General features: G+C 40.4%; 1 protein-coding gene across 3 annotated transcripts in view; it reads left to right on the top strand.

Moving 5' to 3' along the window:
- The first annotated feature begins 275 nt into the window (after positions 1–275).
- LOC141249144 (uncharacterized) overlaps positions 276–15,681 on the top strand; it is a 49,420-nt gene continuing 34,014 nt past the window's right edge. Inside the window, exon 1 of one of the 3 annotated variants that reach the window (XM_073669543.1) lies at positions 276–426. Coding sequence is in view for 1 of the 3 variants with exons in the window: in XM_073669541.1 (XP_073525642.1) it covers positions 529–536 (8 nt within the window). In the remaining 2 variants the exon portion in view is untranslated. Of the gene's footprint in view, positions 537–15,681 lie in introns of all 3 variants that reach the window. The other 2 variants (XM_073669549.1, XM_073669541.1) reach the window with 2 other exon arrangements.

Raw genomic sequence — 15,681 nt, forward strand, 5'->3', positions numbered from 1 at the left:
CTTGACAAACTGGTGACAGCAGTGGAATATCTGTGTGATCCCCCTGCTGAGAGATACAGACCGGTCTCACCTTCAGACTGGAGCGTTATGTAATGGGTCAGGAATTAATGTCCGCCTTTGACAAGCAGCATTTACTATGATTTCTCCTTCATTCTTCCAAGACAATCCAGTGTACTGGCCTGCAGGTCAATCACAGTAGCATGGACGGAGTGCGGTCAGTAATGGTCTATCTCAGCACCATGAGACGTGACATTGGTGTTGATGTGTCCTCCATGTCACCTTTTGTGATCTAGAACAAATCAGAGCTGGCACTATTGTTTCGCTGGTATCGCTCACCTGAGAGCCCTGATAAGCGTCAGATAAGAAATAGAATCAGCCAGAGAAGTACAGAGGACTCACAAGACAAGCGGGAGAGGTGCGAGGCAGGTGAGTGAGACCCCTGAATGTACGGTAGAGCGGGAGAGGTACGAGGCAGTACTCTAAAGATCTGCTCTGTACGGACATCTGAGGTATATATATGTGGTGAACATGGACAGGTGAGATATATGGATGTAGTGACTCTGGACAGGTGAGATATATAGATGTAGTGACTGTGGACAGGTAAGATACATAGATGTAGTGACTGGGGACAGGTGAGATATATAGATGTAGTGACTGTGGACAGGTGAGATATATAGATGTAGTGACTGTAGACAGGTGAGATATATAGATGTAGTGACTGAGTACAGGTGAGATATATAGATTTAGTGACTGTTTACAGGTGAGATATATAGATTTAGTGACTGTTTACAGGTGAGATATATAGATGTAGTGACTCTGGACAGGTGAGATACATAGATGTAGTGACTGTGGACAGGTGAGATATATAGATGTAGTGACTGTGGACAGGTGAGATATATAGATGTAGTGACTGTAGACAGGTGAGATATATCGATGTAATGACTGTGGACAGGTGAGATATATAGATTTAGTGACTGTTTACAGGTGAGATATATAGATGTAGTGACTGTGGACAGGTGAGATATATAGATGTAGTGACTGTGGACAGGTGAGATATATAGATGTAGTGACTGAGTACAGGTGAGATATATAGATGTAGTGACTGGTGACAGGTGAGATATATAGATGTAGTGACTGCGGACAGGTGAGATATATAGATGTAGTGACTGCGGACAGGTGAGATATATAGATGTAGTGACTGTGGACAGGTGAGATATATAGATGTAGTGACTGTGGACAGGTGAGATATATAGATGTAGTGACTGTGGACAGGTGAGATATATAGATGTAGTTACTGCGGACAGGTGAGATATATAGATGTAGTGACTGTGGACAGGTGAGATATATAGATGTAGTGACTGAGGACAGGTGAGATATATAGATGTAGTGACTGTGGACAGGTGAGATATATAGATGTAGTGACTGTGGACAGGTGAGATATATAGATGTAGTGACTGTGGACAGGTGAGATATATAGATGTAGTGACTGTGGACAGGTGAGATATATAGATGTAGTGACTGGGGACAGGTGAGATATATGGATGTAGAGACTGCAGACAGGTGAGATATATAGATGTAGTGACTGTGGACAGGTGAGATATATAGATGTAGTGACTGTGGACAGGTGAGATATATAGATGTAGTGACTGTGGACAGGTAAGATATATAGATGTAGTGACTGTGGACAGGTGAGATATATAGATGTAGTGACTGTGGACAGGTGAGATATATAGATGTAGTGACTGCGGACAGGTGAGATATATAGATGTAGTGACTGCGGACAGGTGAGATATATAGATGTAGTGACTGCGGACAGGTTAGATATATAGATATAGTGACTGTGGACAGGTGAGATATATAGATGTAGTGACTGTGGACCGGTGAGATATATAGATGTAGTGACTGTGGACAGGTGAGATATATAGATGTAGTAACTGTAGACAGGTGAGATATATAGATGTAGTGACTGTTTACAGGTGAGATATATAGATGTAGTGACTGTGGACAGGTGAGATATATAGATGTAGTGACTGTGGACAGGTGAGATATATAGATGTAGTGACTGTGGACAGGTGAGATATATAGATGTAGTGACTGCGGATAGGTGAGATATATAGATGTAGTGACTGTTTACAGGTGAGATATATAGATGTAGTGACTGTGGACAGGTGAGATATATAGATGTAGTAACTGTAGACAGGTGAGATATATAGATGTAGTGACTGCGGACAGGTGAGATATATAGATGAAGTGACTGTGGACAGGTGAGATATATAGATTTAGTGACTGTTTACAGGTGAGATATATCTCACAGGTGAGATATATCGATGTAGTGACTGCAGACAGGTGAGATATATAGATGTAGTGACTGTGGACAGGTGAGATATATGGATGTAATGACTGTGGACTGGTGAGATATATAGATGTAGTGACTGTGAACAGGTGAGATATATAGATGTAGTGATTGTGGACAGATGAGATATATACATGTAGTGACGGTGGACAGGTGAGATATATAGATGTAGTGACTGTGGACAGGTGAGATATATAGATGTAGTGACTGTGTACAGGTGAGATATATAGATGTAGTGACTGCGTACAGGTGTGATATATAGATGTAGTGACTGCGGACAAGTGAGATATATAGATGTAGTGACTGTCGACAGGTGAGATATATAGATGTAGTGACTGTAGACAGGTGAGATATATAGATTTAGTGACTGGACAGGTGAGATATATAGACGTTGTGACTATGAACAAGTGAGATGTGGACAGGTGAGATATATAGATGTAGTGACTGAGAACAGGTGAGATATATAGATGTAGTGACTGTGGACAGGTGAGATATATAGATGTAGTGACTGTGGACAGGTGAGATATATAGATGTAGTGACTGCGGACAAGTGAGATATATAGATGTAGCGACTGTGGACAGGTGAGATATATAGATGTAGTGACTGCAGACAGGTGAGATATATAGATATAGTGACAACGGACAGGTGAAATATATAGATGTAGTGACTGCGGACAGGTGAGATATATAGATGTAGTGACTGTGGACAGGTGAGATATATTGATGTAGTGACTGCAGACAGGTGAGATATATAGATGTAGTGACTGTGGACAGGTGAGATATATAGATGCAGTGACTGTGGACAGGTGAGATATATAGATGTAGTGACTGAGGACAGGTGAGATATATAGATGTAGTGACTGTGGACAGGTGAGATATATAGATGTAGTGACTGTGGACAGGTGAGATATATAGATGTAGTGACTGTGGACAGGTGAGATATATAGATGTAGTGACTGCAGACAGGTGAGATATATAGATGTAGTGACTGTGGACAGGTGAGATATATAGATTTAGTGACTGTGGACAGGTGAGATATATAGATGTAGTGACGGTGGACAGGTGAGATATATAGATGTAGTGACTGTGGACAGGTGAGATATATAGATGTAGTGACTGTGTACAGGTGAGATATATAGATGTAGTGACTGCGTACAGGTGTGATATATAAATGTAGTGACTGCGGACAAGTGAGATATATAGATGTAGTGACTGTCGACAGGTGAGATATATAGATGTAGTGACTGTAGACAGGTGAGATATATAGATTTAGTGACTGGACAGGTGAGATATATAGACGTTGTGGCTATGGACAAGTGAGATGTGGACAGGTGAGATATATAGATGTAGTGACTGAGAACAGGTGAGATATATAGATGTAGTGACTGTGGACAGGTGAGATATATAGATGTAGTGACTGTGGACAGGTGAGATATATAGATGTAGTGACTGCGGACAAGTGAGATATATAGATGTAGCGACTGTGGACAGGTGAGATATATAGATGTAGTGACTGCAGACAGGTGAGATATATAGATATAGTGACAACGGACAGGTGAGATATATAGATGTAGTGACTGCGGACAGGTGAGATATATAGATGTAGTGACTGTGGACAGGTGAGATATATTGATGTAGTGACTGCAGACAGGTGAGATATATAGATGTAGTGACTGTGGACAGGTGAGATATATAGATGCAGTGACTGTGGACAGGTGAGATATATAGATGTAGTGACTGAGGACAGGTGAGATATATAGATGTAGTGACTGTGGACAGGTGAGATATATAGATGTAGTGACTGTGGACAGGTGAGATATATAGATGTAGTGACTGTGGACAGGTGAGATATATAGATGTAGTGACTGCAGACAGGTGAGATATATAGATGTAGTGACTGTGGACAGGTGAGATATATAGATTTAGTGACTGTGGACAGGTGAGATATATAGATGTAGTGACTGTGGACAGGTGAGATATATCGATGTAGTGACTGCAGACAGGTGAGATACATAGATGTAGTGACTGTGGACAGGTGAGATATATAGATGTAGTGACTGTGGACAGGTGAGATATATAGATGTAGTGACTGTGGACAGGTGAGATATATAGATGTAATGACTGCGGACAGGTGAGATATATAGATGTAGTGACTGTGGACAGGTGAGATATATAGATGTAGTGACTGTGGACAGGTGAGATATATAGATGTAATGACTGCAGACAGGTGAGATATATAGATGTAGTGACTGTGGACAGGTGAGATATATAGATGTAATGACTGTGGACAGGTGAGATATATAGATGTAGTGACTGTAGACAGGTGAGATATATAGATGTAATGACTGTGTACAGGTGAGATATATAGATGTAGTGACTGTGGACAGGTGAGATATATAGATGTAGTGACGGCAGACAGGTGAGATATATAGATGTAGTGACTGTGGACAGGTGAGATATATAGATGTAGTGACTGTGGACAGGTGAGATATATAGATGTAGTGACTGTAGACAAGTGAGATATATAGATGTAATGACTGTGTACAGGTGAGATATATAGATGTAGTGACTGTGGACAGGTGAGATATATAGATGTAGTGACTGGGGACAGGTGAGGTATATAGATGTAGTGACTGTGGACAGGTGAGATATACAGATGTAGTGACTGTGGACAGGTGAGATATATAGATGTAGTGACTGTGGACAGGTGAGATATATAGATGTACTGACTGTGGACAGGTGAGATATATAGATGTAGTGACTGCGTACAGGTGTGATATATAGATGTAGTGACTGCGGACAAGTGAGATATATAGATGTAGTGACTGTCGACAGGTGAGATATATAGATGTAGCGACTGTGGACAGGTGAGATATATAGATGTAGTGACTGAGGACAGGTGAGATATATAGATGTAGTGACTGTGGACAGGTGAGATATATAGATGTAGTGACTGTGGACAGGTGAGATATATAGATGTAGTGACTGTGGACAGGTGAGATATATAGATGTAGTGACTGCAGACAGGTGAGATATATAGATGTAGTGACTGTGGACAGGTGAGATATAAAGATTTAGTGACTGTGGACAGGTGAGGTATATAGATGTAGTGACTGTGGACAGGTGAGATATATCGATGTAGTGACTGCAGACAGGTGAGATACATAGATGTAGTGACTGTGGACAGGTGAGATATATAGATGTAGTGACTGTGGACAGGTGAGATATATAGATGTAGTGACTGTGGACAGGTGAGATATATAGATGTAATGACTGCGGACAGGTGAGATATATAGATGTAGTGACTGTGGACAGGTGAGATATATAGATGTAATGACTGCAGACAGGTGAGATATATAGATGTAGTGACTGTGGACAGGTGAGATATATAGATGTAATGACTGTGGACAGGTGAGATATATAGATGTAGTGACTGTAGACAGGTGAGATATATAGATGTAGTGACTGTAGACAGGTGAGATATATAGATGTAATGACTGTGTACAGGTGAGATATATAGATGTAGTGACTGTGGACACTTGAGATATATAGATGTAGTGACTGTGTACAGGTGAGATATATAGATGTAATGACAGCGGACAGGTGAGATATATAGATGTAGTGACTGTGGACAGGTGAGATATATAGATGTAATGACTGTGGACAGGTGAGATATATAGATGTAGTGACTGTAGACAGGTGAGATATATAGATGTAATGACTGTGTACAGGTGAGATATATAGATGTAGTGACTGTGGACAGGTGAGATATATAGATGTAGTGACTGCAGACAGGTGAGATATATAGATGTATTGACTGTGGACAGGTGAGATATATAGATGTAGTGACTGTGGACAGGTGAGATATATAGATGTAGTGACTGTAGACAGGTGAGATATATAGATGTAATGACTGTGTACAGGTGAGATATATAGATGTAGTGACTGTGGACAGGTGAGATATATAGATGCAGTGACTGGGGACAGGTGAGGTATATAGATGTAGTGACTGTGGACAGGTGAGATATATAGATGTAGTGACTGTGGACAGGTGAGATATATAGATGTAGTGACTGTGGACAGGTGAGATATATAGATGTACTGACTGTGGACAGGTGAGATATATAGATGTAGTGACTGCGTACAGGTGTGATATATAGATGTAGTGACTGCGGACAAGTGAGATATATAGATGTAGTGACTGTCGACAGGTGAGATATATAGATGTAGTGACTGTAGACAGTTGAGATATATAGATGTGGTGACTGGACAGGTGAGATATATAGACGTTGTGACTATGGACAAGTGAGATGTGGACAGGTGAGATATATAGATGTAGTGACTGAGAACAGGTGAGATATATAGATGTAGTAACTGTGGACCGGTGAGATACATAGATGTAGTGACTGTGGACAGGTGAGATATATAGATGTAGTTACTACGGACAGGTGAGATATATAGATGTAGCGACTGTGGACAGGTGAGATATATAGATGTAGTGACTGTGGACAGGTGAGATATATAGATTTAGTGACTGCAAACAGGTGAGATATATAGACATAGTGACTACGGACAGGTGAGATATATAGATGTAGTGACTGCGGACAGGTGAGATATATAGATGTAGTGACTGTGGACAGGTGAGATTTATAGATGTAGTGACTGCAGACAGGTGAGATATATAGATGTAGTGACTGTGGACAGGTGAGATATATAGATGCAGTGACTGTGGACAGGTGAGATATATAGATGTAGTGACTGAGGACAGGTGAGATATATAGATGTAGTGACTGTGGACAGGTGAGATATATAGATGTAGTGACTGTGGACAGGTGAGATATATAGATGTAGTGACTGCAGACAGGTGAGATATATAGATGTAGTGACTGTGGACAGGTGAGATATATAGATTTAGTGACTGTGGACAGGTGAGATATATAGATGTAGTGACTGTGGACAGGTGAGATATATCGATGTAGTGACTGCAGACAGGTGAGATATATAGATGTAGTGACTGTGGACAGGTGAGATATATAGATGTAGTGACTGTAGACAGGTGAGATATATAGATGTAGTGACTGAGTACAGGTGAGATATATAGATTTAGTGACTGTTTACAGGTGAGATATATAGATTTAGTGACTGTTTACAGGTGAGATATATAGATGTAGTGACTCTGGACAGGTGAGATACATAGATGTAGTGACTGTGGACAGGTGAGATATATAGATGTAGTGACTGTGGACAGGTGAGATATATAGATGTAGTGACTGTAGACAGGTGAGATATATCGATGTAATGACTGTGGACAGGTGAGATATATAGATTTAGTGACTGTTTACAGGTGAGATATATAGATGTAGTGACTGTGGACAGGTGAGATATATAGATGTAGTGACTGTGGACAGGTGAGATATATAGATGTAGTGACTGAGTACAGGTGAGATATATAGATGTAGTGACTGGTGACAGGTGAGATATATAGATGTAGTGACTGCGGACAGGTGAGATATATAGATGTAGTGACTGCGGACAGGTGAGATATATAGATGTAGTGACTGTGGACAGGTGAGATATATAGATGTAGTGACTGTGGACAGGTGAGATATATAGATGTAGTGACTGTGGACAGGTGAGATATATAGATGTAGTTACTGCGGACAGGTGAGATATATAGATGTAGTGACTGTGGACAGGTGAGATATATAGATGTAGTGACTGAGGACAGGTGAGATATATAGATGTAGTGACTGTGGACAGGTGAGATATATAGATGTAGTGACTGTGGACAGGTGAGATATATAGATGTAGTGACTGTGGACAGGTGAGATATATAGATGTAGTGACTGTGGACAGGTGAGATATATAGATGTAGTGACTGGGGACAGGTGAGATATATGGATGTAGAGACTGCAGACAGGTGAGATATATAGATGTAGTGACTGTGGACAGGTGAGATATATAGATGTAGTGACTGTGGACAGGTGAGATATATAGATGTAGTGACTGTGGACAGGTAAGATATATAGATGTAGTGACTGTGGACAGGTGAGATATATAGATGTAGTGACTGTGGACAGGTGAGATATATAGATGTAGTGACTGCGGACAGGTGAGATATATAGATGTAGTGACTGCGGACAGGTGAGATATATAGATGTAGTGACTGCGGACAGGTTAGATATATAGATATAGTGACTGTGGACAGGTGAGATATATAGATGTAGTGACTGTGGACCGGTGAGATATATAGATGTAGTGACTGTGGACAGGTGAGATATATAGATGTAGTAACTGTAGACAGGTGAGATATATAGATGTAGTGACTGTTTACAGGTGAGATATATAGATGTAGTGACTGTGGACAGGTGAGATATATAGATGTAGTGACTGTGGACAGGTGAGATATATAGATGTAGTGACTGTGGACAGGTGAGATATATAGATGTAGTGACTGCGGATAGGTGAGATATATAGATGTAGTGACTGTTTACAGGTGAGATATATAGATGTAGTGACTGTGGACAGGTGAGATATATAGATGTAGTAACTGTAGACAGGTGAGATATATAGATGTAGTGACTGCGGACAGGTGAGATATATAGATGAAGTGACTGTGGACAGGTGAGATATATAGATTTAGTGACTGTTTACAGGTGAGATATATCTCACAGGTGAGATATATCGATGTAGTGACTGCAGACAGGTGAGATATATAGATGTAGTGACTGTGGACAGGTGAGATATATGGATGTAATGACTGTGGACTGGTGAGATATATAGATGTAGTGACTGTGAACAGGTGAGATATATAGATGTAGTGATTGTGGACAGATGAGATATATACATGTAGTGACGGTGGACAGGTGAGATATATAGATGTAGTGACTGTGGACAGGTGAGATATATAGATGTAGTGACTGTGTACAGGTGAGATATATAGATGTAGTGACTGCGTACAGGTGTGATATATAGATGTAGTGACTGCGGACAAGTGAGATATATAGATGTAGTGACTGTCGACAGGTGAGATATATAGATGTAGTGACTGTAGACAGGTGAGATATATAGATTTAGTGACTGGACAGGTGAGATATATAGACGTTGTGACTATGAACAAGTGAGATGTGGACAGGTGAGATATATAGATGTAGTGACTGAGAACAGGTGAGATATATAGATGTAGTGACTGTGGACAGGTGAGATATATAGATGTAGTGACTGTGGACAGGTGAGATATATAGATGTAGTGACTGCGGACAAGTGAGATATATAGATGTAGCGACTGTGGACAGGTGAGATATATAGATGTAGTGACTGCAGACAGGTGAGATATATAGATATAGTGACAACGGACAGGTGAAATATATAGATGTAGTGACTGCGGACAGGTGAGATATATAGATGTAGTGACTGTGGACAGGTGAGATATATTGATGTAGTGACTGCAGACAGGTGAGATATATAGATGTAGTGACTGTGGACAGGTGAGATATATAGATGCAGTGACTGTGGACAGGTGAGATATATAGATGTAGTGACTGAGGACAGGTGAGATATATAGATGTAGTGACTGTGGACAGGTGAGATATATAGATGTAGTGACTGTGGACAGGTGAGATATATAGATGTAGTGACTGTGGACAGGTGAGATATATAGATGTAGTGACTGCAGACAGGTGAGATATATAGATGTAGTGACTGTGGACAGGTGAGATATATAGATTTAGTGACTGTGGACAGGTGAGATATATAGATGTAGTGACGGTGGACAGGTGAGATATATAGATGTAGTGACTGTGGACAGGTGAGATATATAGATGTAGTGACTGTGTACAGGTGAGATATATAGATGTAGTGACTGCGTACAGGTGTGATATATAAATGTAGTGACTGCGGACAAGTGAGATATATAGATGTAGTGACTGTCGACAGGTGAGATATATAGATGTAGTGACTGTAGACAGGTGAGATATATAGATTTAGTGACTGGACAGGTGAGATATATAGACGTTGTGGCTATGGACAAGTGAGATGTGGACAGGTGAGATATATAGATGTAGTGACTGAGAACAGGTGAGATATATAGATGTAGTGACTGTGGACAGGTGAGATATATAGATGTAGTGACTGTGGACAGGTGAGATATATAGATGTAGTGACTGCGGACAAGTGAGATATATAGATGTAGCGACTGTGGACAGGTGAGATATATAGATGTAGTGACTGCAGACAGGTGAGATATATAGATATAGTGACAACGGACAGGTGAGATATATAGATGTAGTGACTGCGGACAGGTGAGATATATAGATGTAGTGACTGTGGACAGGTGAGATATATTGATGTAGTGACTGCAGACAGGTGAGATATATAGATGTAGTGACTGTGGACAGGTGAGATATATAGATGCAGTGACTGTGGACAGGTGAGATATATAGATGTAGTGACTGAGGACAGGTGAGATATATAGATGTAGTGACTGTGGACAGGTGAGATATATAGATGTAGTGACTGTGGACAGGTGAGATATATAGATGTAGTGACTGTGGACAGGTGAGATATATAGATGTAGTGACTGCAGACAGGTGAGATATATAGATGTAGTGACTGTGGACAGGTGAGATATATAGATTTAGTGACTGTGGACAGGTGAGATATATAGATGTAGTGACTGTGGACAGGTGAGATATATCGATGTAGTGACTGCAGACAGGTGAGATACATAGATGTAGTGACTGTGGACAGGTGAGATATATAGATGTAGTGACTGTGGACAGGTGAGATATATAGATGTAGTGACTGTGGACAGGTGAGATATATAGATGTAATGACTGCGGACAGGTGAGATATATAGATGTAGTGACTGTGGACAGGTGAGATATATAGATGTAGTGACTGTGGACAGGTGAGATATATAGATGTAATGACTGCAGACAGGTGAGATATATAGATGTAGTGACTGTGGACAGGTGAGATATATAGATGTAATGACTGTGGACAGGTGAGATATATAGATGTAGTGACTGTAGACAGGTGAGATATATAGATGTAATGACTGTGTACAGGTGAGATATATAGATGTAGTGACTGTGGACAGGTGAGATATATAGATGTAGTGACGGCAGACAGGTGAGATATATAGATGTAGTGACTGTGGACAGGTGAGATATATAGATGTAGTGACTGTGGACAGGTGAGATATATAGATGTAGTGACTGTAGACAAGTGAGATATATAGATGTAATGACTGTGTACAGGTGAGATATATAGATGTAGTGACTGTGGACAGGTGAGATATATAGATGTAGTGACTGGGGACAGGTGAGGTATATAGATGTAGTGACTGTGGACAGGTGAGATATACAGATGTAGTGACTGTGGACAGGTGAGATATATAGATGTAGTGACTGTGGACAGGTGAGATATATAGATGTACTGACTGTGGACAGGTGAGATATATAGATGTAGTGACTGCGTACAGGTGTGATATATAGATGTAGTGACTGCGGACAAGTGAGATATATAGATGTAGTGACTGTCGACAGGTGAGATATATAGATGTAGCGACTGTGGACAGGTGAGATATATAGATGTAGTGACTGAGGACAGGTGAGATATATAGATGTAGTGACTGTGGACAGGTGAGATATATAGATGTAGTGACTGTGGACAGGTGAGATATATAGATGTAGTGACTGTGGACAGGTGAGATATATAGATGTAGTGACTGCAGACAGGTGAGATATATAGATGTAGTGACTGTGGACAGGTGAGATATAAAGATTTAGTGACTGTGGACAGGTGAGGTATATAGATGTAGTGACTGTGGACAGGTGAGATATATCGATGTAGTGACTGCAGACAGGTGAGATACATAGATGTAGTGACTGTGGACAGGTGAGATATATAGATGTAGTGACTGTGGACAGGTGAGATATATAGATGTAGTGACTGTGGACAGGTGAGATATATAGATGTAATGACTGCGGACAGGTGAGATATATAGATGTAGTGACTGTGGACAGGTGAGATATATAGATGTAATGACTGCAGACAGGTGAGATATATAGATGTAGTGACTGTGGACAGGTGAGATATATAGATGTAATGACTGTGGACAGGTGAGATATATAGATGTAGTGACTGTAGACAGGTGAGATATATAGATGTAGTGACTGTAGACAGGTGAGATATATAGATGTAATGACTGTGTACAGGTGAGATATATAGATGTAGTGACTGTGGACACTTGAGATATATAGATGTAGTGACTGTGTACAGGTGAGATATATAGATGTAATGACAGCGGACAGGTGAGATATATAGATGTAGTGACTGTGGACAGGTGAGATATATAGATGTAATGACTGTGGACAGGTGAGATATATAGATGTAGTGACTGTAGACAGGTGAGATATATAGATGTAATGACTGTGTACAGGTGAGATATATAGATGTAGTGACTGTGGACAGGTGAGATATATAGATGTAGTGACTGCAGACAGGTGAGATATATAGATGTATTGACTGTGGACAGGTGAGATATATAGATGTAGTGACTGTGGACAGGTGAGATATATAGATGTAGTGACTGTAGACAGGTGAGATATATAGATGTAATGACTGTGTACAGGTGAGATATATAGATGTAGTGACTGTGGACAGGTGAGATATATAGATGCAGTGACTGGGGACAGGTGAGGTATATAGATGTAGTGACTGTGGACAGGTGAGATATATAGATGTAGTGACTGTGGACAGGTGAGATATATAGATGTAGTGACTGTGGACAGGTGAGATATATAGATGTACTGACTGTGGACAGGTGAGATATATAGATGTAGTGACTGCGTACAGGTGTGATATATAGATGTAGTGACTGCGGACAAGTGAGATATATAGATGTAGTGACTGTCGACAGGTGAGATATATAGATGTAGTGACTGTAGACAGTTGAGATATATAGATGTGGTGACTGGACAGGTGAGATATATAGACGTTGTGACTATGGACAAGTGAGATGTGGACAGGTGAGATACATAGATGTAGTGACTGAGAACAGGTGAGATATATAGATGTAGTAACTGTGGACCGGTGAGATACATAGATGTAGTGACTGTGGACAGGTGAGATATATAGATGTAGTTACTACGGACAGGTGAGATATATAGATGTAGCGACTGTGGACAGGTGAGATATATAGATGTAGTGACTGTGGACAGGTGAGATATATAGATTTAGTGACTGCAAACAGGTGAGATATATAGACATAGTGACTACGGACAGGTGAGATATATAGATGTAGTGACTGCGGACAGGTGAGATATATAGATGTAGTGACTGTGGACAGGTGAGATTTATAGATGTAGTGACTGCAGACAGGTGAGATATATAGATGTAGTGACTGTGGACAGGTGAGATATATAGATGCAGTGACTGTGGACAGGTGAGATATATAGATGTAGTGACTGAGGACAGGTGAGATATATAGATGTAGTGACTGTGGACAGGTGAGATATATAGATGTAGTGACTGTGGACAGGTGAGATATATAGATGTAGTGACTGCAGACAGGTGAGATATATAGATGTAGTGACTGTGGACAGGTGAGATATATAGATTTAGTGACTGTGGACAGGTGAGATATATAGATGTAGTGACTGTGGACAGGTGAGATATATCGATGTAGTGACTGCAGACAGGTGAGATATATAGATGTAGTGACTGTGGACAGGTGAGATATATAGATGTAGTGACTGTGGACAGGTGAGATATATAGATGTAGTGACTGTGGACAGGTGAGATATATAGATGTAATGACTGCGGACAGGTGAGATATATAGATGTAGTGACTGTGGACAGGTGAGATATATAGATGTAGTGACTGTGGACAGGTGAGATATATAGATGTAATGACTGCAGACAGGTGAGATATATAGATGTTGTGACTGTGGACAGGTGAGATATATAGATGTAATGACTGCTGACAGGTGAGATATATAGATGTAGTGACTGCAGACAGGTGAGATATATAGATGTAGTGACTGTGGACAGGTGAGATATATAGATGTAGTGACTGTGGACAGGTGAGATATATAGATGTAGTGACTGTGGACAGGTGAGATATATAGATGTAGTGACTGTAGACAGGTGAGATATATAGATGTAATGACTGTGTACAGGTGAGATATATAGATGTAGTGACTGTGGACAGGTGAGATATATAGATGTAGTGACTGGGGACAGGTGAGGTATATAGATGTAGTGACTGTGGACAGGTGAGATATATAGATGTAGTGACTGTGGACAGATGAGATATATAGATGTAGTGACTGTGGACAGGTGAGATATATAGATGTACTGACTGTGGACAGGTGAGATATATAGATGTAGTGACTGTGGACAGGTGAGATATATAGATGTAGTGACTCTGGACAGTTGAGATATATAGATGTAGTGACTGAGGACAGGTGAGATATATAGATGTAGTTACTGAGGACAGGTGAGATATATAGATGTAGTGACTGAGGACAGGTGAGATATGTTGATGTAGTTACTGAGGACAGGTGAGATATATAGATGTAGTGACTGTGGACAGGTTAGATATATAGATGTAGTGACTGTGGACAGGTAAGATATATAGATGTAGTGACTGTGGACAGGTGAGATATATAGATGTAGTGACTGTGGACAGGTGAGATATATAGATGTAGTGACTGTGGAGAGGTGAGATATATAGATGTAGTGACTGTGGACAGGTGAGATATATAGATGTTCTGACTGTGGACAGGTGAGATATATAGATGTAGTGACTGTGGACAGGTGAGATATATAGATGTAGTGACTGGGGCAGGTGAGATGTATAGATGTAGTGACTGTGGACAGGTGAGATATATAGATGTAGTGACTGGGGCAGGTGAGATGTATAGATGTAGTGACTGTGGACAGGTGAGATATATAAATGTAGTGACTGCGGACAGTTGAGATATATAGATGTAGTGACTGTGGACAGGTGAGATATATAGATGTAGTGACTGTGGACAGGTGAGATATATAGATGTAGTGACTGTGGACAGGTGAGATATATAGATGCAGTGACTGTGGACAGGTGAGATATATAGATGTAGTGACTGTGGACAAGTGAGATATATAGACTTAGTGACTGTGGACAGGTGAGATATATAGACTCAGTGACTGTGGACAGGTGAGATATATAGATGTAGTGACTGTGGACAGGTGAGATATATAGATTTAGTGACTGAGGACAGGTGAGATATATAGACTTAGTGACTGTGGACAGGTGAGATATATAGACTTAGTGACTG

The sequence above is a fragment of the Phyllobates terribilis genome, unplaced genomic scaffold, assembly GCF_046119375.1.
Source record: "Phyllobates terribilis strain yellow unplaced genomic scaffold, ASM4611937v1 Scaffold_2__4_contigs__length_985480577, whole genome shotgun sequence".
Taxonomy (NCBI): domain Eukaryota; kingdom Metazoa; phylum Chordata; class Amphibia; order Anura; family Dendrobatidae; genus Phyllobates; species Phyllobates terribilis.